This window comes from Python bivittatus, unplaced genomic scaffold (genome assembly GCF_059951505.1).
Source record: "Python bivittatus isolate LINGU-HERP-01145 unplaced genomic scaffold, Pbiv_v1 ctg000410_np1212, whole genome shotgun sequence".
Classification (NCBI taxonomy): Eukaryota; Metazoa; Chordata; class Lepidosauria; order Squamata; family Pythonidae; genus Python; species Python bivittatus.
In genome coordinates this window covers 10,386,926-10,410,597 of record NW_028277067.1, presented here as the reverse complement: position 1 = coordinate 10,410,597, position 23,672 = coordinate 10,386,926, and the positions used below count along the sequence as shown (strand labels likewise).

The 23,672-nt window shown below is 40.1% G+C and overlaps 1 protein-coding gene across 1 annotated transcript in view; it reads left to right on the top strand.

Moving 5' to 3' along the window:
- SKAP1 (src kinase associated phosphoprotein 1) overlaps positions 1 to 22,628 on the top strand; it is a 393,786-nt gene extending 371,158 nt beyond the window's left edge. Inside the window, exons 11-12 of the mRNA XM_007420153.4 lie at positions 16,612 to 16,726; positions 22,274 to 22,628. Coding sequence (XP_007420215.2) covers positions 16,612 to 16,713 — 102 coding nt within the window. The 3' untranslated portion in view covers positions 16,714 to 16,726; positions 22,274 to 22,628. The remainder of the gene's footprint in view (positions 1 to 16,611; positions 16,727 to 22,273) is intronic.
- The last annotated feature ends 1,044 nt before the right edge of the window (positions 22,629 to 23,672 follow it).

Genomic DNA, 23,672 nt, shown 5'->3' with positions numbered 1-23,672 from the left:
GTTTATTTTAGTGGTGCATTTCAGTGTGTGTTTTAGAAGTCTATTTTCAGAGCTCTAATTTAATATCATATAATTATGTCCAAGCTTTATATGTTGCAATATTCTGTACTTCTAAAGGTTAGGTAAGGGCTGTTATATATAGAAATTTATTATTTTTATTATCACTTGGGTTCTACAGTTTCTCTGAGGAGCTCAAAGTAGTGCATGTGGGGACCTTGTACAAATGTCTGTAAGGTTACTGGTCAAGTCCAGATTGGTTTGGCTATTGTGTGGATATAGGCTTTTCTCTTAGTCCACAAATAATGGTATTTACACTGATAATAAGACTTTGTCCTACTAATAATGGAGCTTCACATCAAATATATTTGATAGCTTTTCTTCTCTCATGAGGACATTTAAGAATTTCCATGAGATCCACCTCAATTCAAGAACCATGGAGTAGCAGAAATCTTTGTAAGTTCTGTTGGGTGTGAGAACCAGGTATGCTTCATGACCAGGTTTGGAGCAGGAGGATTTCCCTACAATGTAATATATATGAAAACAGACAATCTCTGCTTTATTAATTCACTGAACACCGTTATGTCCCACAGATTTAGCTGCACTGAAGACCTGTGTGCTCATTTGGTCCATGGATGCCTATGAGGCTCGTATAAGCAAATTACTCCAAGAATGTCTGCCTTGGACAGCAGTGGAAAAAGCCCCTCCCCCACAATCTCAAAATCACAGACGATTTATCTTCTTCATATACTTAGTGGGATCTGCCAAATCTGTTGATCATAGACATTCCTACTGAAAACCAAGGGGCAGACCATTGCCCCATGCTCTGAAATTGGAAGGCTGATTACAGCTGGGCTCCTAGGAAATCATGTTTTCCCCCATTCCCAATCAGCTTGCGCTGACACAACCTTCCTGCAGCCTGCAGCTTGATGTCTTTATTAAGGGTAAGTTCCCACTGCCTTTTCCAAATGGCATGAGGCACGAGCAAGAGTTATCCCAAGAATATATATGAAAAGAATATCAGGCAACTAATGCCCTGTTACCTCTGGTTCTCCCCCCACCCCAAGAACATCCTCCTCCCTCCTCAGTGCACTTTCTGTGAACCTGTGAAATTGTAGCAATGGCCCTTGAAGTGCAGTGGGGGGAATGATTTAGGAGAATATTAAAGGCAGTGTGGAGATTCAGAAGCGCCTCTCTCGGGGAGATGTGGAAAAATACGCAGCACAGATGGGCTGCACAGATTAAACATTTCCGTCACATTGTTTCCAAATTGTGTTGTGGTGCCTGAGGGTTGGCACTGCGGTCAGAGCAGCGCAGCGGAGTGGTACGAAGCAGCCACACTTTTATGGAATAAATATTAATATAGCCGTGCCACGTGATTTTGCAATCCCATTGGCTCTGGGAGATGGGGGAGAGAGGAGGAGGAATGCTGCAGCCATAGCTATTGTCTGTGAATTTGGTTAGGGTTCTTTGTTGGTGGTGCTTGGAAGGGTGAATAGTACAGTATTGCTTTTGTATAAATCAAAAGCAATACTATTTGGCTATAGAATCATAACATTGGGAAGGATCCCAAAATGATCAGGTACCTCCCCCTTTTACAGCAGCAAAACTAGGCATGGGGCCACTGGACCATGATCACACCAACATGAACGTTCACCCTCTCTGAGGTGTTATTAAGGTGAAACTGTCATTGCCCTTTTAAAAAAAAAAATTCTTCAGGGTAAGTGAAGGAACTTAGTGCGATAAACCAAGATTCTAAGCCAAGCATGTGAAGCTATTCAGTAACCTAAGATTGTTTCTCCATGTAGAAGTTAAAGAAAAAAGTTAACAAAGGAAAAATACTTGAAAGTGAACGTTTTTAAAGAAGACATTGTATATTCTAGCGATTTAACACTATAGGAGGACAGTTGGGTTAGTCTACAGTAGCCAAAAATCAGAAGTCTGATAGCATCTGACTAACCAATTTTACTAAAAGGCATAAGCTTTTGTGAGTCACAGCTCACTTCATTTAGTGTACGCTCTTTAATGCAATTGGTTAGGCTGAAAAAGTGCTACTAAACCTCTTCTGATTTGTGCTTTAACAGTATATCGGGGCAACAGAAATCTTAGGCAACCTCTCATAGGTCAACTTAGTTGCACACATAAATAAACGTGTTAATGCAATTTCCTTGTTATGCTTGCTGCTTTAGGAATTTTGAGAAGGAAAACAAGTTTGAAAATGATAGATTTGGCAAGCCAAAACTCAATGTTTTGACTTAAAATTCATCAAGACTTTTTTTTTCTTTTCACATGGGCTTTAGCAGGACATCTCTCCCCCTTTCCCCACCCTTACCCCCAGGATTAGAAAACGTTTAGCTACAAACTATACTTCTCCTGAGATTACTTTCCTTGTTCCTCTGGATGGCCAGAATAAGCAACCTCAGCACCTTTAAGATGGGTGGACTTCAATTCCCAGAATTCCTCAGCCAGCATTAAAGCTGTGGAGGTTGAGAAACACTGGCCTAAATGAAGAGCAGGTCAAGCCCTTACCAAGAACAGGTGTATGAAGAAAGGGGAGCCTCTGATTATGCTGAAAGCAATCCAGGCCACATTTTACAGGAAGCTTTGCCTCCACCATTTTTTTTTTTTTTTTTGCATAGCCCAGCCCACAATACTGTGGTGTCTGAGAAGGAAAATATAATTAATGCACATGCTTGCACTAATAAATGGAATACAACCCACTGAAGAGCTGTCCTGAAATGAATGCAAGCAGCAAAAATCAGGCAGCTGAGAAGGCCTTGCCTCCTGGTAAGAAGACCATCTCTGAGGTCACCACCAAATTATCCTCCCGGAAATAAACTGCTTATTTTGCCTCTCTCTCCTAAAACTAATTATGGGAGTTTTGCAGCATCCTGTGAAGAAGTGATATAGAGAGGAAGATTCAATCATTCATTCTAATTCTGATTTACATGGGGAAGCATTTGAGTTACATAAAGAAGCAGCAGAGAATTGAAAGAAAAAGGGGGAGAAAAAAGGAATGTGATCAAGTGCTCTTGAAGGATGCCAACTCCAACAAGAGAATGTTTTCCTGCTGAAATTTCTTATTAATGAATATGCATCTTATATCTCAAGTATGGGTCCCAGGATAACAATCTGCTAGACAATTTAGGAAGATGTCAATTATAAGTGGGGTTTATAACATTGTCCTAAGCCATAACAGGGTTCTTTTATTTGTAGCTTTACTATGTTGTTCAAACACAGCTGTTGTAATTTGTAAACCATGGTTTATTGCTTAATGTATTGGATGAATGCAGCCAGTTGTATTTCATTTAATAAACGGTGATAAAAGAAACCATGGCTTACCACAGTGGTGGTGAACCTTTTGGGCTTGGCATGTCAAAAATTTGGAAAATGCCTAACTTGACTTGGCTGGCATGTCACACACGTACCCGCCGAACAAAAGAGGAACAATTCTTTACATATTCATTTATTTTTTAAAAAATACAGTCCAATATGTGCAGAGCTAGGTATTATATAAAGAAATGTCAAATAATTGCAAAATGAAATATGAATAAAACTCAGTTTCTTTGGTAAATCAAACAGGGAGAATAGTTGCTGTCAAGTGTTGGTGAACACTGGTGTGTCACCCAAAATGTCATGGCATGTCACCTTTGACACACATGTCATAGGTTCGCCATCACTGGCTTAGCACAGTGCTTGAATTTAATCATCAAATATATCTCAGGTGTAAAATTATTGCTCAAAGAGCTAATCTAAAACTGAAGTTGACTGAAGTCTCCATTAAGATTTCCATGCATTATATTATGGAGTACTTTAGTGGAAATGGGAAGGCAAGCCTATTTAATTTTGAAACTAAAATTAAAAGCATAATATGTTATAGGACCATTTGTTTTCTTCTTTGATTATCTCACAATAACTACAACAGAGTTTTTAAACCGGAATACACCTTTTCAGTAGCAAAGATCACTGTTCACTGCTAGAAAGATAGAACTGTCCCAGATTTACAAACTTGGATTACAGATATGTTTGTTTTCTGTTTATGATCTAGCTCTTTATGCATATAATAGAAGGACTTGTGAATATTGTTTGGGTAGTGAGTTTTTAATTATTTTATTAAAAATTAAGCTGAATGCTATGTAATAGGATGCAATTAAGCCTTCCCAGAAATAATCTTTGTGGGTGGCTCTATGTCATTTTTATTATATTGTAATCTTTAGTTTTGCATCTGTGTGGTAAGAATATTTATTCATGCTTGTACCTTCTATTTGTCTTATGCAGAACACCCATACCGAACTTAACATCTCCCAAATATCATTCTTTTTTTTTTTTTTTTAATGGAATTGGTCTTGGTCTATCAGCACTTTGCATTCATTCTGGCTTTTCAGTTCTTAGAAATAGCACATTGCTTTTGATATATTGGCGTTCCTGAGAAAGAATGGTATGTGATCCAAAGCACAGATGGAACCATTTCCTTCTCCTCCTTTCTTCCTACATGGTACTATTGCAGTAAAATGAAGATGAATTGTCAAGACTGGAACTTTTAGCAGCTGGAATAAAATTGAGGAGGAGAAAATCTAACATTGACTCAAGCTAGGCCTTCTTGTCAGAACCTAGCCCAGAAATAAAAGAAAATATTTCAAAGTATAGACAGAATATATTCGCCACTGTATTAAGCCACCAGATTTAAATAGGCCCTCTTGTTCCATTATTGTAAATCATGGCCAAACACCCACATGTCCTATCAATATGCATACTGATCTGGAGGGGAAACTAATCCCTGATCTCAGACTAGACAAATCCTGAGTGCAAATAGAACCTATATTAATTTTCTTCCATACCAACCAGACTAAAACAGCATTGAATATCCTACCTCTCTGTGACGCTCAATATTCTACAAAATCAGAGCTTATAGACCGACAAAAACCCCTTTCTATCCAGTTGGGTCAAAATTTATGCCTTGCTGGCTGGAAATTACAGGAGCTGGTCCAACACATCTGTAGGCAACCAGCTAAGAAAGGCTGACTATCCAATCTCCTGCTTTACGCAGGAAATCTGGAATTGTTGGACCACAGTAGATGGTTGTTCTGCATAAACACCTACACTAAGCTAAAGCCCATTACCCTTTTGGCCAATGTTTCCTATGTATATTTCTGTTGTATCCTTAATTGCTATTAAGAAGTTTCACCAAGTGTTCAGTTGGAATCTCTCATCCTGCAACTTAAGCACATTCAGTCTATTTCTGTACTCAGAGGCAAGAGTGAACAGTGTTCCTTCGTATATTTTGCTGCCATGGCCTAGTCTTCTCTTCTGCAGGTTGAAACATAGCTAGTTTCCTCATAGGTTTTGGTTTCGATTTTTCCACATATTGTCTCTGCTGAGCCTGTCTCTATTTGTCTATGTCTTATTTTAAAATAAACACCAAGAGCTGGATGCCGCACTCCATCTGTGCTGAACCCAATACAAAATAGGGGGGAACACTGAATTACATTAAATGGGAATCTATGGTTTATTAATATAGCCCCAAAAACCCAAGATCAGCATTCTTGAAGGTACATTTCACAACTGACGTGTGTTCCAATTATGATCAATCACAATCCTGAGATTTTGTTCACATATTTTGTTTCTGAAGCCAGAGTGTCTCCCATCCTCTACTTCATTTTATGTTGTGATTATTCTTGTTTTCCCCCTAAATATCATTTATTTCTGTTAAAATAAGTTTACTTTTCCATAGAGATAACATGAATTATATTAGTCTTAGTCTTCCAAGGCATTGGTCTACCTCTTTCATTTTGTGTCATCTACAAGACAGGTGTGAACAAGTCTCTGGGCCATATGTACTTCCCAAGGCCTCTTTTTGCAGCTTTGGAGCCTTCTTTGTTAATGATTGATTATAGCATACTTTCCTTTGTTCTATGGCAAATACCTGTGTAAACATGAAATGTGTAACCTGGTTTTATCTACTTTGTGTCCCACAGCCCTCCTCCCATGAACGTTTGGTTTTGATCTTTGGCCACCAAAGATTGCCCACTCTGGAATTAAGAAATCATTGATAAAAATCTTGAAGACTCCTAAATCTAGGGCAAAGTCCTGAAGCATCTAATTCAAAAACTTTCTTCATTAATTGAGAGGAACCAATGATTAGAGCTTTTTGAATAGTTTTAATTTCTGCTTTGAATACATCTATCATCTAATCTACATCCAACTAGTTTGTTAAGCAAAATGTCATAACAATTCTTCTTAAACAATCTGCTGAAATCAAGGTAAATTATGTTCATATAAATTCAACAATTCACAAGCTAATAATCTTTTTTTTTAATTCTCTACAGGATTTATACTTAATACTGTAATTTATTTTGGCTTTTACTAATAATTCTGTTGTTACCATGATGGTTATGAACTGACTGATTTATAATCTACTGTTCTGTCTTCCTAAGTATTGAAGTCAGACTGACTGGTCTGTAATATTCTGAGATTTCCTTTTTACCATCCACCCTCTTTTAAATGGAAAAATATTTGCTTGTCTCTAGCTTCTGAAAGATGAGAGAGGTTCTGATAATATATCAACAGCTTCCTATATTACCCCAGGATGCAAGTTATCTGGCCCTAAAGTCTTGCTCTTTTAAGTAGCTAAGTATTTCACAATGATCTCTTCATTTCTGATCAGTCACCATAGGCTATGTGAAGATGCACAGTTCTTCTTTTGTGGGAAGACAGAGGCTAGTTGTGGCATTTCCTGTTGTTCCAGACTAAGGGCTCTTCTTCATGGCTGAGTTAAAGTGCTATCTACTAGCCCTTGATCTGGGAGAAATCTATCCTAACATAAAATTTGCTACCCTCACTGTCAACCCCTATTCTTCCATAGGCACAGTGTCAGCAAACAGTACTGTCCTTATGTGTGCAAAGCACATTACTGGCATGGGTTGGTGGATTTCTCCAGCTTTGTTTCCCTGTATTCCCACCAGATGTCACCAGCTATCATGAAAACATCTGCCAATCATTCTCCTTAGCATGAGCTGGGATTGGGGAGCAGGCAAGTGTTGAGAGAGAGGCTGACAGATTTTATTCTAGTTTTGTGCAAGTATTTTGCACAGGAGAGTTCAAAGGAAACCCAGTTGTATTAGTTGATATCAACTAATAATTGGTTGTTTTTGAGTATGGGTTTAGTACTTTTCTAGAAGTGCACTAAACCCACATTCAAAAGCATCCTGAACAGCAGGCATGGGGTACACTGTGTCATTAAGCAACACAGAGAGAGCTATCTCTCACTCTATCCTATTTCACTGTGTACCCTGCCGCCGCCACCCCCGCCAAGCCATTACAAGTCAACTGCTCTTTAAGCTGATCCAGAGTTCTGAGCTAGGGATCAGCTTGAAGATCTGGCAAGTTCAAGGGGAGAGCCCAGTTTGAAAGAAGCAGACCTTTCCACTGCCCAAAGCAGAATACCCTTGAAAGACATAGCACAGGAAACAGAGGTGAAAGGGCATGGTCATATCACCTAAAGTGGCCAATAGGTGCTGGGCTGATTCCACCCATTAAGGATCACCTAACTGCAATACCAAGCAAATTGTGAAGCCCATCAGATTGCTCCCACAACAAAATTGCTTGTTGCCTTCTTGAGGAAGAAAACACTACTTTAATACCAGAGCAGCTAAGGATGACTTTAAATTGGCTCAAGTATGGTTGGAGATGAAATGAAGACAATGTGATAAGGTATTGGCAGAGAAAAGACATTGCCAGGTTATGTCATGCTATAGTTTGGTGCAAGTGGGGAAAGGCCTTAAGTAGAAGGAAAAGGTTATTTAAGAAGTGGGGGTCTTTTCCTGGCCCCAGGGCTGGATTCAGACTTTGAGTTCATCCACTATGTTTCATGCAACTGTTTCAAGTTCCACTGATAAATCTGCTTTAAGCATACCTACTTCTGTGTCTAAGATTAAAGATAGTAGATTTCATTGAGAAAGAATTCAGCTTCATGGCATCATGTTATAGCTTTCTATAGGGCAATGTGACATTACAATCTTAGGGGGCAGTTATTGAGCAGTAATGTGAGAAGGTAGATAATACAACCTGCTGTGAAGTTTTCTTGTGCAGTCCCTACTGAAAAATGTGGATGTTGTATAAATGTCCAGGAAAAGTGGGGCTGTAATTGAGGATTCTGGGAGGACAATCAGACCCTGGCATCCATCCATCCTTTCTTTCTAAAAATTAGCAAACATGCTCAGGTTTCTTTGTTTCCAATGAGAAGCCCTAAATTTTATTCTGAGTTGGCTTATGGCCCTGGGCCAGTTTTTGAGGTAAACAGATGTCTGCAGCGATGCAATATAAAACCCTCCTATGTCACATAACCTTCCAATAATGCATGTCACAGCTCACCTATGAATTAGAGGACTCCATTTTACTAACAATAATGTACGACACACGGGCACTAATAATGGGGCCAAGCAATCATATACCGATAAGCCAGTGATTGATTTTGGCTTTTCTCCTCAGACATCCGTCATCCCGCCATTGATCTTCTGTGAGTGACTGGAGCTGATTAACTGCATCGCCAAAGTAGGATTGGGGTTGTTTATGAGAAGCTTGGACTGTAACTAGAGTTAAGGTAGAGTTGAAGAGCAAATAGTGCTAGCTCAGCATTGGCAAGATGGGCTGTAGGGCCAGTTCCTCTTTTTCTTTTTTTTTCAAAACAGAAAATCTCACTATAGAGAAAAGTCACAGGCTCCAAAGCTTGTAATCTCTCCCCTGCATTAATTGGGAGCTAGGATGAATCAATCTCAGAACCTACTTTTAATGCCAGGGCTCAGTAACAGAATATACAAAGTATCTAGAAAAAGAATGACTCTGGCCATAAACAGTGCTACTTTTCCTTAAAATGGAGGTCAGAATCAGTGCTGGAACAGAAAGCTGCCAGCCCAAAGAGTACCCTTTGCTGAGTTGTTCTTGTTCCTTAATGTGTAGTAAAATTTAACTGATCTCTTGATATTGCATTGTGTGTTTCTTCACAATCGCATTATCAACAAAAATGAATCATGCAATGTGATGACATCAGGAGATCATGTGGTTAATTTTAATGCAAGTTAAAGAAGGGAGCCCGCTGTTTTTGTTTTTTGTCGTTGCTTTTTTAATAGAAATCCTATAGCTGTCATAGCAATAAATTCTGCTTTTGAGCATTCACAGGATAATCAGTCCCTGCTTATCTTGGGAAGAATGTTTTTAAGAGCATTTGTTCCAGGCATTTGTGATTTCTAAAAATTCCACTTTACCTTGTGCATCTTTTTTCCTTTTCAAACATCTTTCAGATGTTTGATTACTATTTTGTAACCTGGCCACATTTCCTACTCCTTGATTGTAAGTTTTATCTGACAGTTTTGCAATATCCCTTTCCTGTCACCAAATTTGAAGTGCTGCAAATAATTTTCTTCTTGTTGGTTATCATGCCATTGAATCTACAGGTAAGATTAGCAAAATTCAGACTCTTCCACCCAACTCTTTGGCAGAGGTCTGTATGGTGACTAGGTCTTCAAAAAACAATAATGTATGTTCAAGACTTGTAGGAAGTAGCATGCCTGTGAGGCTAGCAAGAGGAAACAAGAACCATGGGTTTCTGGAAACATCTTTACTGCTAGTAGAGTAGTGTAGCAGAATCCTGAAAGCCTGCCAAAGCAATTTTTCAGATCGACTTATACCTACCATGATTAAGGTGGAGTTACTTTGTGTCTTATTCTCATGTTTCCTCCCTCCCCTGGATTTAAGAATCTTGTCTGTAATGATCTAACCCCTTCCTTTAACTGTCTTGCTTTTTCTTCCATGTTCCCAAAGTCTGTTAGACATTCCATTGCAGGTATGGAGATGGAGGAAGACGGGGGGAAAGGGCATTAAAAATAATGAGGAAAAAATGTGTAGAGAGAAAATGGCTGCATTCACATAACACACTTACCTGCACCTAAAGCTACATTCACACAACTTTCTAAGTTTAGTTCTTTATGGTTTAGTGCATTGTGTGAACCCAGGCCATTTGGTTAGCTTATTATCCAGTGTATTTTGCACATTACAGAAAATGGATTAGTAATAATGTTAAGCATATTGTATGAATGCAATCGATAATTGGCCTTGTCCACTTTTAGGTTTGATTCCATTCACTGTTTGCTTCAGCTCTACCCACCATTGAAATGAGACCCGCTATAAAGTCCTCCCAAATAAATGACATTAGAAAAAAAAATAGAGGATAAACAGTGTTCTTTCCGGTTGTAGAAGCTGTTGTGAGAGTTAGTGTTATAACAAGACATGTAGTACAACTGTTTGCCTATCATTCTGCTAGTACATAATCCATTGCCTCAAATAATGGCTTTCTTGTGCCTCTATCTAATGTCTGAAGTAGACCTAATAAACACAGGTTTACAGAGAGTTAGCTCAGTGGCAAACCATAAGCTATGCTACAGGAGAACCAGAGTCTTCATATCAGGTAGCAGGCTAGAGAAGGCATCTTGCTGGAAAGGTCTATTTGCCAGTGAGAATGCGCAGCAACGGACTAGATAGATTCGTGGTCTGAGTGAATATAGGGAGATTAGTCGAGTTCCCATGACCACTGAATTATTGCAACCGACAGCTGCAGCTGTGTGTATAGAGAGAGGCTTCCCAGTCAATAGGGGATACTTTACACTTGAGCCCTGGCACCTGTTTTATTTATATAGAAGCTAAGTGTGCCTGAAGCTCTGAAATGTGTCTGCCCTGCCCTTTAAGGACATCTCAGTGGTCATCTGGGTAGTTGCTGAGCTGTCATGCAGAACGTTTCACAAATAGGGAAACAGTGGGGATGGGGGCAGACGGAAATTAAAAGCGAGCAGCTTTGTAGCAGGGGTCTTCATTCTCTTTTCCAGCTTATGAGAGCTGCCTGCTGCTTCCTCCTAGTCTCACTCCCTCAGCCCCCTGCTGCTACCTGCTTGCTAAGGCATTTTCTCCTGGCACAGTAGAGAGAGTCCAGACACTGAGACAGGAGCGATGCAAAGGACACCCGTGACGCTGTCGAAAAGCAGTAAAATAGCGACAGGGAAGCCTGTAAGTAAGCTGAGAGTAGCCAGGAAATTTTACCCATGTTGTTTGCCAGCCTTCTACTTTGGATTATATTCTATGCTCGTTCTGTTGGTGGGCATCAGCAACATAAATTCTCCAAGTCTGCACATGTGGAACTCCTGTATGAAACAATGACACACACACACACTTGCGCAGTGTGTGGCCCTTCCCATTTTGATGCTGACATGGAATTTAGAAACCCGAGTTCGTACGGTTGGGGAAGACAAATTGTGTTTTTAATTATTACTTTCCTTACATGCTTTTAGATTTTTTTTTAATTGGAAGGTATATCACCTTGGGGCTATGCTTATCTTGCGATAATTGAACATTCATTTGCTAATATACTCTCACTTGCTTTTTTTGTTCATATAGGCAGGATAGATGGGAATGCATGCAGTCCAATCTCAGAGCCAAAAAATAACATTTTCCCTTTTTTTTTCATTATCTTTCAATTTGATTATGCAATCTGCAATTTTATGTAATGGCTTCAAAGTTAATCTTCTTTCTCTCTTTTCCTAATGGTAAATCTGGGAGTAAGGTCTTTTGGCCAGGATTTATTGACTCAGGAAAGGGATCTGAGCAAGAATTCATTGTTGTACACTTCCCAAAGCCCATTGTTCTTCATTTCAGAGTGTGTCACCATTCAGAACTATTAACACATTAAAATTACAGGACCTTCCCTGTGGAAATGCTTCTCCAAGTGATTACAAAAAGAATGAGGGTGGGGAGAGGGAGGATCCACACAACAACAGGTAAAGAAGGGCTGAAACCTTATGTAACTGTTGGAATTCCAGTTCTTCATGAGGATGCAAGACTAATATCCGTTCTGAGCTTCCCTTAAAAAAAAAAATCTGACACAGCACTCTGAGAAGTGCTCAGTAACTACTGAGTCTAGCTGTTGTAATACTTTTCATAATGCCCTGAGTATAGCATCATTCCAGGACACAGTGGGAAATTTAAACGGTAGCCATTTGGTAACGCTTCACAATATTTTGCTGTCTTCCATCCCTCCTGCCAGGTGAGTTAACAGGCTCTACAAGAGAGGAAGCTGACTTCTCAATACCCTGTTTAGATCTTGATGCCCTACCCCGGCCGTGTGGAGAGGAGACAGAATTAGGTTCCTCTGAGCTCCGCTGGCTAGAAGGGAAAACCAGCCGCCTCCACCACCACGGACTTGAGCTAATACGAATGGCCGTTTGCCAGAGAACCGGCAGTGTTCTAACTCTCTTGAGTTAACTCTTCTTGAGCTAGGAGGAGGCAGGGGCACTTTTTGTTAACCCTGATCAACGCTGCAGGAGGCAGACCCTCCACGAGGCACCAGATTTCACAAGAGGAGGCCAAGAGCCCCTGGCTTGGGGAGAGTCCTTGAGTGGGAGCACTCCAGCCCGCTGCCTCATCTGCCCCTTGTGGTAAGGACATAACAGATTGCTAGCATGCCCAGCTCTAGCTAGAAGTGCTAGGCTTTGCCTTGACAGTTTTCTGCTGAAGAAGTAATCCTCTCCATCACCCCAACACAAAAATTTCCCCTCACTAAGCAAAGCACAAACCTCCAGCATCAGCAGCTTATTGAGGGAAGCTGGCAAATTAGCACCTCCAGACGCAAGACAGGGTTCACCTCGGGCCGGGGCTCTGCCAGTGCAACTTCCTCCATTTTAATAGTTTAATAAAAATTAGCATAATTAACGAACATCTGTATGATCCAGAGCGGTGCAATTTGGCACTTGGAAACGAGAGCTTAAACATTATTGCTGGGAGTTTAATGTTGTTTTAATTCTTTTTGGCACAGCGCAGGGAAATAAAGCGCCCAGCGCCGATGGTTCTCGGCTTGCGCTCATTTGCATTCCATTCTTCCTTTCTTGATGATGAGCAATCGCCAGCTCCCCAGCAATCCATCAAAGCTGAAATTGTTTTAAAATACCTCATGGTGCTCAGGCCAAGGCAATGTATGGAAAGTGGGTTGGGTCTCAATCTTTGCTTTTCGCATCCACCCATATGGTGCTGTTACCTTTTCTCTCTTGCTTCTCCAGTCTTGGATTGGGTTTACACATGCATGAGTTGGTTCATGATTAAAGTTTGATGACTAGAGTAGAATGTGTGAATAGACTCGGCTGAAAAGCACTGTGCCTGAAAGAACATCAGGTGAGAGGAAAGATGTGTATATCTGTGGTGATTAATCTGTAATGGCTCATTTGCCAAGTAAGCTGCCATGTGATGAATCAACAAGTGATGAACATAGATGCCTGGAAGCAGCCCATGGTGTTTGTACCGGTGGCTGCTGAAACACAACTTGTATAGAAACATTCTTTGCTTTCAGTGTTTCACTTGTTCTGCATATATGGGGGAGATGGATCTGAAGAGGAAACACACTGAACATGCTCAGAGGAACTCTCATATTGACCATTATTTCAAATATCACTGCATCTGCTCAAGGAGCAAACTGCAGAGCAGCATAACTTTACCATTAACTAGCAATCTTTAGGAACATATTCTCCCAGACAGGAAGAAACCCACCAGTAAGGATGGCAAAGACACCAGTTTTCACACAAGGAAAAATGCCACAAAAGAAAATGCCATCCCAAATATAGTACAACTCTATATTGCAGCAAAGACTTTGTCCATAGAACATAATTTGTATTATTCTACATTCAGTTCCCTTGGCTGGCAGGTGGAGGAATGCATGGCTGAATTTATGAAAAAAACCCTTCTCATAGAAAACTGGTATATCAGACTGAAGTCTGATCTGCACCATTCTCCCTACCACGTTACTTCCTGTATGCAGAGAATTTTATTCATATAGGACAATTTGACTTGCAGTGGTATGATCCAAGAAAAACATTATTTATTTATATGATGGTAATGTAAACTTATTTCATTTTGCTCTTTTATTGTTTGGGGAATTTTCAGTAATATCATACCCCCCTTTTTTTTCCTAAAATGAAAATTTCTAAATATATGCTTCTGAACCTGACATATAAAGCTGAATACATGTAAATGGGCTTGGGCTGGAGGCCACGGCTAAAACTAACTTTGGTAATATCACTCCTGCTGTATTCCCTTTGAAGGAATGTATGTTTGCCTTTGTCTAAATCACAGCCTAGAGAGCCAGTTTGGTGTAGTGAGGAAGGTACCAGGCTAGAAACCAGGAGACCATGAGTTCTAGTCCTACCTTAGCCACGAAGCCAGCTGGAGGACCTTGGGCCAGTCACTCTCTCTCAGCCCTAGGAAGGAGGCAGTGGCAAACCACTTCTGAAAATCTTGCCAAGAAAACTTCAGGGACAAGTCCACACACTTGCCAGAAGTCAACGCTGACTCAAAGGCACCTAAAAAAGAAATAAAAAATATGACAGGCTATTTTATTTCAGACCTGAGGAAGAAGCCCTGAGAAAATCATCCTCCAGTAAGCCCTTAGTGGGTCCTGGCAGTGAAGGCAGTACTCCCAATGTGTGATCCAAACTACCCTGTGATTTGTGCATTTTCCCATTCATTTGTTTAATTTTTTCCCAGGGTATCAACGCAGCCTGTATAGCACCAGGCTACAGTTCTTAAGAATCTTTGGGGAAGCCATGATAATTAAACTGGGGTATCAACTAATTCTCTGGTATTGTGGTTAATGTGAATTAAATGCCAAAGGTGAGTTAAATATAGATCTGCTCTCCACTGGCTGATCAGGCTGAACAACTAGCAAGGCAAGAAGAGCCTAGAAACTAAGATGTATGAAGAAGGATTGAAGGGGCTAGGTATGTTTAGCTTTGAGAAAATATGATTGAGGAAGGGGGATAAAAGTACTCCCCAAATACCATTATTCCATGTCCTGCACTCTTATTCCAGAGCACAGGACATGGAATAATGGAGTTACAGAACAGGAAGTCAGATTCTAATTGAATGTTAGAAAAAACTTCCTAGGAGTAAAAGTAGTGGAGCCATTTATTCAGAGAGCTCTCCTTCATTAGATATGTTCAGGAGAGGCTAGACAGCCATCTGTCTGGGTTGCCTTAATTTGGATTCCCGCACTGAGCAGGAGTTGGCCTCAATGACCTACAAAGTCCCTTCCAGTTCTGTGATTTCTGAGCCACAAGCCCAAAGAGATGACAGAAATGGATGCACCAAGTGCCAAAGGAGGCTAGAATGAGGAATAAAAGTCCAGATAAGACTGCCCCTGGATCTGTTCTGCATTGATCAGACCCCACTTGACCAGGGTATTAAAATTTACAGAGAAAATGATGGCCTGCAAGATCATTGCAATAGGCCACTCCTGTCCATTCCAGGATCAGGTTACAGCAGACCTTGATTCTTTGATGAAGCCACAAGTCCAGTGTGTAATCTTGCTAGTCTACCTTGACTAGGAGGCTCCAAGGAGAGGCAGCGAGACCATTGCAGACTGCCAACTTGGTATTGCTGAATTGCTGACTTTTTAAAAAGGGTAGGTTGGTGGTAGAACACCTGCTTTACATGTAGAAAGTTGATGGGAACCCTGATATCTTTAAGTAATGCTGGGAGAAAATCCTAACTAAAACGGGAGGAGTTACTGCCCTTCACTGTTAATAGCTTTCTCCACCCCCCCTTTTTTTTTTCTCTCTCTCTCTCTCCACACACACACACACCAAACCTGATGCTTCCTTGCTTCAATGCCTAAAGATTAAGACTTTCATCTTTCCCAGACACAGATCCACATTTCCATTTAATATGAAAATAGGATGCAGTGTAGTACATTTGACAATAGACTAGCAAAGGAGGGAAGGGGATTTAAAGTCCTGTGGCAGATGTGAAGAATCTGTGGCCCTTCAGATGTTACTGAATTACTGCTCCCAGCAGTCCCGGCTAACATAGCTAATGGAGAGGGATGCTCAGGGTTGTACTTCAGCAGCATCTAGACAGCTACAAGTCTACCACCCATGCCTTTGGTAATCCACTGCTATATTGCATATACCATGTTTTGTTTTAGTCTATTTAGACCTAGAGAACATGTGTAAGAATTGCATATATAAAGCAGCCAAACAGTTCTGCATTCTGCCACACCACATCTCATTTAATTTCCAAGCCATTCCCAAGATATATTATTCCCAAACTACTTTTTCCCCAAGTCTTCACCATGCTCATTTTCTAAGCACGTTCATAGCAGCAATTGGAATCTTTCTATGGGAAGAATGCCATAGAAGGGGGGAATACATTGGACATTAGAGGAAAGAAGGAATGCAAAGTATGGCTGGCTCATCCAAGTTTATAGCAGTTTCTCCTCTATGAAGAGAAAAACAGGAGCTGCAGTAACTAAACAGCAATAGTAATAATAACTTAGTATTTATGTAGCAATGTATCTGACAGTACTGTAAGATGTCGTCCCCATATTCAGACAGTATACATGGAAGTTGACAGTGTTTTGGTCTCTTTAAAAATAAAAAGCTTTTCCAATATTAACATTTCTTTGAAGGAGACAGGTGAGAAAATATTGGTGGAGGGAAGAAGTATGCATAAGAAGGTCTGTGCCAGAGACAGAAATCTTAGTCCTATCCCATCACTGTTTCATAAAGGCTGCTGGTGCTGTCTTTCCAGGAATATAACATGTATGGCTGGTGGGTCGGAGAGCTGAACAACATGGTGGGGATTGTCCCAAGGGACTATCTTATGCCTGCCTATGATTTGGAAGAAAGATGAACAGCAGGAAAAGGTAAGGAAAATAAGGAAGGCTGTGCTTATGGTGCGATGCTTCACAAGGGCAATTCTCCCTTGCAAGCTGCTTTCTGTGCTCTTGTGCGAGTGCCATTTATTCCCTTGCAGCTCTAGAGTTTTCCAGTGAACTGTTCCATGGATCCAATAGCCTTCTCAGACCCAAACTTCACATTTCATTAAGTGCAGCTTAATGAACTACCACCACTGTCCTAAAGTCAAGACCTCAATATGGGTAGAGGCAGTGCTTTAACATTTTGCCCTAGACTGTAGTTCCAATAAAAATTCATATACTTCATATTCCTGGGTGGGAAAATGCTGTTGATATCAAAATATACTTCACTCTCTGGCAACCTCCTTATTAGTATGTGACAGCATCCTTAATCCAACTAGACCAATATACTGTGTGTATTGACTGGTGGTGGTTGTCCAAGATTTTCCAGCTCTACTTGGTTATGACAAAACCCGAACCTGGATTTTCTAGATGCAGAGCATGTGTTCTGCCACTGAGCTATGACTCCTTCATAGCTCATGTTGTGGCCTAACTTGAATTTCAACCGCCCTCCCCGGTGGCTCATAATTGATAAAGCCCATAATAAATCTGGGTCTGTATTTGTAACATGTAGTATGACCATCCCTTTGCAGTATGTGATAGGACCTGAAATCCTTTAATGGCAGTGGCTTCCTCAATGTAAGGCAATATAGAGGATACACGGTAGGACATACATACAGCCTCAAAGAAGGAATAATTGGGTTGGGTAATTGGGCTTTCCCTCTGCATTCTGGTGTCTGCAATGTAAGTAGTATGCCTCTGTCTTCAGCTGGTTACTAAACATTCTCTTGCCAAAGCTATTAATGCTTCATCAGCTTTCAGTCTTCCCTCAGGTACTTTACAGTAAAGTGAACAACGCTTAAGAGACTTGAAAGACATAGTATAATGTTTTAATAACTACCAAGAGGTGGTGCTATTAGTAAACTATGTTTGTAAGAAACATGACCCAGAGAAAAGAAGTGGCCTAGAATGGTGGACATTTGATAAGGAATTAATGAATTACGGCTAGCCAGTTACACATCTGTTTTCTGTCGACAATCTGGTTTCAAGATTCCTTAGACGTTGGTGGAATGTAGAGTTAGAATAACATTTACTCCCAACGATAGAGAGAAAACACTTTATGTTTCTTTTTAAAAAGATTTGTTACTTAGGAGGAGCAAATTATTGACTGTCAACTAAAGAACTGACCCTCATGAATTAGGTTTAATGAAGACTACTGTGTAAATCTAAAAGCTTGCCTATATTCCCACTAATACAAACTGGCCCCATACAAATGATTGATCACCTTCCTAATCACATATGTCTTCTTAAGGAATTCAAATGTGTCTATGATTGCTTTATAAAAGAGAGACAGTTGTTCTTAAGTCATGATTAGAAGGGGGTTGGATACTTAACAAGTGCTGAAGATTGCCCCAGAGTGGAAACTCAGGCCATAGTTCCAGATATTCTGGAACTGCTGATAGGTAAGTGGTCAAAAAAAGGAATGTCATCCATGCTCAGAAGTATTTTCACCTTTATTCTATTGCACACATTCCAGATCCAAATCCTGGCACCGAAAAGAAATTCAGGAGCTGAATTTTAGTGAGATATGGTTCAGTTGAACTCTGAGTAATGAGCTCTCTTGACTTGTATTATTAGGAACAATGTTATCCAATCCAGGAAAAAGGCCAGGATCTGAACGTTGAAAAGGCATAACAAAAAATAACTCTTGCTGTTTTTCAGCATCAGTCTGAATTAAATCTGGAAGAATATTGTCTCTGGCTCCATCTTCTGGCCTCTTTTCTTTGCAGGAGGGAGTCAGAAAGTCCCCACATTTGGAGAAAGCACTGAATGCTGAGATAGAAATGAAAAGGATCTCAGTACGCACGTTTATGCCAAGAGAGACTGAAGTATCAGTGTCCACCGTGGGTGGAGGGGACAAGAGATAAAACATGAGTCATGATGTCAGGTGTTGGGACACAAGTACGTAAAGTCAGGATTTGCATCATGGCATGACCATGTGCCTTTCATTTTTATGTTATGTTGGTTTGTTGCACTCCTGTGGCCTGAGGAGGGAATAATTGACTCAGCAATAATTCTAAAAAGATTAAAGGGGCATGAAGAATAGCAAACTACTGTGCTTCAAAGGTCCATTAAATTTTTTATTGAATGAGTGGCCAACCTGTGGTATGGATGCTACAATTAATAGTGGCAATAGGGATCGGTGATGGTCCTGGACAGGAGCAGGGCTCTGTAGAGTTGCCTGTGGCATGGCATCAGATGTTCTTCTCCCTCCTCTCCATTTTGCTAGCTGTAGGCTTGAGAACACTACCTTAGGAGTCTACCTCACATCTGCTTCCATGTGCATTCCTCCTGCCCTTTAAATGGCAGAAAACTCTGTGGATGCATGTATTGCACTGCCCCCATGATCAGATTTCAGAGGCCTGTGAATGGTTCCGTTCTTACAATTTAAGTGCAGCAATTTGCGAATTCTTCAGTTCTGTTTATCCTCACACTGAGCGTCGCTTGCCAGCAGGAAAAACAACCACTAACTGTACTTTTAATGTAGAATGGGACACGGTTGGGTGACTGTGGATGGGTGCCTGGGATGGAAGGATTTAGCCACCATTCCAGTTGCCTGAATAACAGGTCACCTTTTTTTTTTTTAATTATCAAACTGGTAGGTTGCATGAAAGGTAGGGTAACACAAGGTGAAACTGGACAGCTCTGCTGGTATGCCAGATCTCCCTCCCATTTTAGCCAGTGCTGCTCCACCATCAAACAACCATTGATTTGAGCTATTTCTGAATATGTATCTAATAGTTTTCCCATAGACCAAGACAAACTCATGTTTTTTTAAAAAAGTACCCAACTGAGAAGTTCCATGCAAAGTGGGCCAGTGCGAGGTAAAACCGGAGAGGTTGTGGAGCATTCGGCCAAGGTTCTTATTCTCTTTGTCTTGCATCCATGCCTCTTCTAGTGCCCTTCTTTATCGTGTGCAAGGCAGTGAGTCCTATTCAAAACTTGAGAGTCTCTGTTGAAGATCGGCACCCTCCAAACACCAAGTTACTCACTGCATTTACCCCACAGTGCTGATAGACAGTTGCTGTAATCGCAGATCCAGGGAGGACACGGTGCAATACTTCTTGCCAGTTCCATGGATTTCTGGGTTGTCTTATACGATGCAGATATCTGCTGGTACATGCTTCCATGCCAACATGCTTCTTTTTGAATCTCCTGGATGAATGCAGAAGTGTCCAACTCTGTCTTTAGCTCCTGCAAATTCTGCATAATGATTTCAACCATGCCCTCAGCACATAGTAATCACTATCTTCATGTGCACAAAAATGTCAATCTATACATCAGAGACAATATTGCAATATCCAGAATTATATTTATGCCTGCATGGGAAAGTTTGAGCAGAACATGTGCTTAAAGATGCTCTAGAGGGATCAGTTGGGCATTAATCATTAGCCCAGCATGAGTGGATGGAGGAGCTACAAGGTTTTACTTTAGATCCCTCTCCATTCCTCTCTCCACATCTCCAGCAGAGCTGGTGAACAAACATGGAGAATATATGCCATATTGTGATTGGCCCACCCATAACAATGATGCTCATCACCTGGCAACTGCCACTAAACCCAGAACAAAAAGGTCCCAATTGACCATGAAGTCCAGGTCTGACCATGAGGTTGGCAGCACCCAGAAAGAGGGTACAGAAGGTCTGTGTAATAAGCAAAATTGCCCACCTGCTGCAGAAGGTAAGGAAACTATTAACTAGCAAGGGCAAGTAAAGCCCCCGGTCAGAAGACCAGTGATTGTTGACCAAACTGGTAGAAAATAGCTGATAGCATGCAGTTCTCTTTCCTGGTTTAAATTAACCTTTTGTGAAGAGAGGGCTAGTCTTTTTTTAAAAAAAACAAGGCTCTGCTGCTCTTTCAAAAAGCCACTAAACACATTTAAAAACAGATATAATGTTCTTCCAAAAGAACAACAGATCTACGTAGATAAGGAATCCATGCAGGGTGGAACATAACAACTACAGCTGTGGGCTGAACGTGTGAGAAAGACTATGATTAGGATAATGTGTTCTCTACAATTTTTAGCAGGGCATCTTCATGCCACAGTTACAGGATCGTGAGAATGAATTCTTTCAGCATAGAGATGGGATGGAGTAGGCTGGGGTGAAGAGGCATAGGACATTCTGAAAAGCTTCACTTAGGAAAAGAACAATAGATTTGACAATAGATTTGCAATCACCGTTTATTACCAGCAGGCTTGGCTTTGAGCCCCCTACACTCTTGGCAAAAGGACACCACAGCATTCCACCACTTCCTGGAAAAATAACTCATTTTTATATCTCCCAAATCTGAAAAGAAAACAACGGACAAGTTTAAGGATTGTGCATGAACAAAAGTAATAAAAAGGGTGTATTATTGCAGGGACTGGTGCCTGATACCTATATCTAACATAGCGTTGCAGTGATACCTGAGTTCCTTTCTTTTGCAAGAGCACCTTTCTTCTGCAGTCTTTAATCCCTGCTGGTGGTAAGAAGTTGGGGCTTGGCTAAAGAAACCTTTAAACAACTATGGGTCTTTTGCCATGGTTCTCTTTATGTAGCTTAGGTGAAAAAGTTTAATTTTCAAAGGAAAATGGGTTTTCCATTTGCAGCTTTATCCCTTGGAAACTTTCATAATACAATATGAAATAGTTAAGCAGAACATATTTTATTAGAAGAGAATATATGTAACTCAGGGTTGAACTGTGGAGTCCTTGGTGCTCTCTGAGCTTGGTTTGCTTGTAGACATTTCATATTTTGGGATTAAATAGCAAACATCCAGCATTTTCTTAGTGATCAGTGCAGATGTTTCTTACCCACACTATAAACCCAACTGTGCAGCTTGGGTTGCATACATACATACCAGGCAGATCTTATGGGAAGAGGGAGAGCAATAAAACATTTGCCCCAGACATCGCACCATACAGTGTGCTCCATCTCTGAAAACAAAGAAGGACAGAAGAGAACTTTTTGAAAGCCTTGAGCAATTTTAAGGGTGAAAATAGACACAACATTTTAGAGCCGTAAAGCCACTCTGAAAAAGCCTTTGCTTTGCTAAACTTTATACAGAGCTCAAAAAAGGAAAAAAATTAAAGTGATGCCATTTTCCAATACAAGGCAGGTGTGACTGACAGTGGTTGGCTATTATCAATGATATCTCCTGATATATCACCTTCTCCACAAAAACTCAAGCAGTTTTCACTTTAAAAAATGCTCTTCACATGATACATAAAAGAATGACAAAGTGGGTAGCCTTCTTGACATACAAAGGAAGGTGTAATGCTTGATGGCTGAACTAGCATTTGATTTATTTGTTTAGGCATCTATTATCCAAATGGCCAACTTGGAAGGATCTTGGATTGACCAAAATGTTACAAATTCCTGTTATGAATTTCTTCTCCATATCACATATTTTTTTCTCAAATGAATATTCAAATTGATTTTACATTTATTCCTAGATGATGTACATTCGTCTTTCCATCTCTTTGCTTTGCCAACACAATGAAGACAGTTCCTGGGACCTTTGGGCTATTCAGAAGAAACAGATGCACACCAGCAGAAGTCAATCCCATCAGTCCTTTACCCCCTTTTGTACTGAAATATAAAGTGTTTTATCCCTTAAATTTTAGCCATTGTGTGTTTTCATTCTGACATAAGCCCCTCTCCTGGAATATTATTCACAGGCTACATCATCAGAGATGGCTGCCATATACTTTAGAAGATTTGCCATGATGGTTTTGGAGAGAGTTCTGTTTTCTCAGAATGCTCAAGAAGAAGAAAGATGTATTGATAATATTCCAGAATAAATACTTCTGTCACTCTCTGACTGGAAAGTGTTTATTATACAGAAGTGTTGCTTTTTAATCAGCTGGTCAATTTTTATTGTAGCCAAAGGCCACAACATATAGCAATGAATATAATTATTAGAATAAAATAGCCAAATAAAGTGACTGAAAAGGAAGAAATTTAATTCAGATCACATAAATGCTCAGGGTCATTTTAAATAAATATAAGCGCAAATAAAGCTTAAAGACAATCTGCTTGGATATATGTTTGGTTTAAAAAAGATTCAACAGAATCTTTACTAAAGAAGTAAAGTCACCATTTCCCTGCCTGCCACTTCTGATGTAATTGTTGGTAATGTACAGTTCTTAAGACTAAAAATAATTTTTCAGTGTTGTTATTCGTTATACAGTTTATTATTCATTTATTTCATGTGTACCTTTATCTTTCTGTAAAGTGTGTCCAAAATGACTGACAACAGTAAAATTCAAAATAGAAGAGTGGCATAAAAAATAATTTAAAAATATCTAAAAATCAAATAAGATTATATAACAACAGTAGCCAGTTAAAACAACATTAACATAAAATGCAAGTTACAACCCCAGCACAGCAGCAAAAATAACGGGGTTAAATGGGTGAAACACCAGTGTATATAAAAGTGATCAACAAGGGAGATAGTCTTTTGAAACTTGACAACTTTAAGATGTTTGGACCTTGTTGAGGTCCAAACATCTTAAAGTTGCCAAGTTTGAAAAACACTGAGATAGATGGATCTCCCTTGTTAAGGAATTCCAGAATCTAAGCAAAGCTGTTAAATTCTTTTTTGAGTTTCCACCAAACACACATCCCACAGTGTCACAAGAAGAAAAAGAGCATTTTTTGAAATTTCAAAATATTAACAGGTTTGTATGCAGAAAGGCTGTCCTCTACATAAGTATCACTACCTCATAGTTAACTGCCTACGCAGCTGACCTTACAAAGGAGTTAGGTATTTATGCATATATGCACACTCTGTCATGCTCTCTCTCATACCTACACACCCAGAGAAAGAATATGTTTTCTCTCTAACAGACA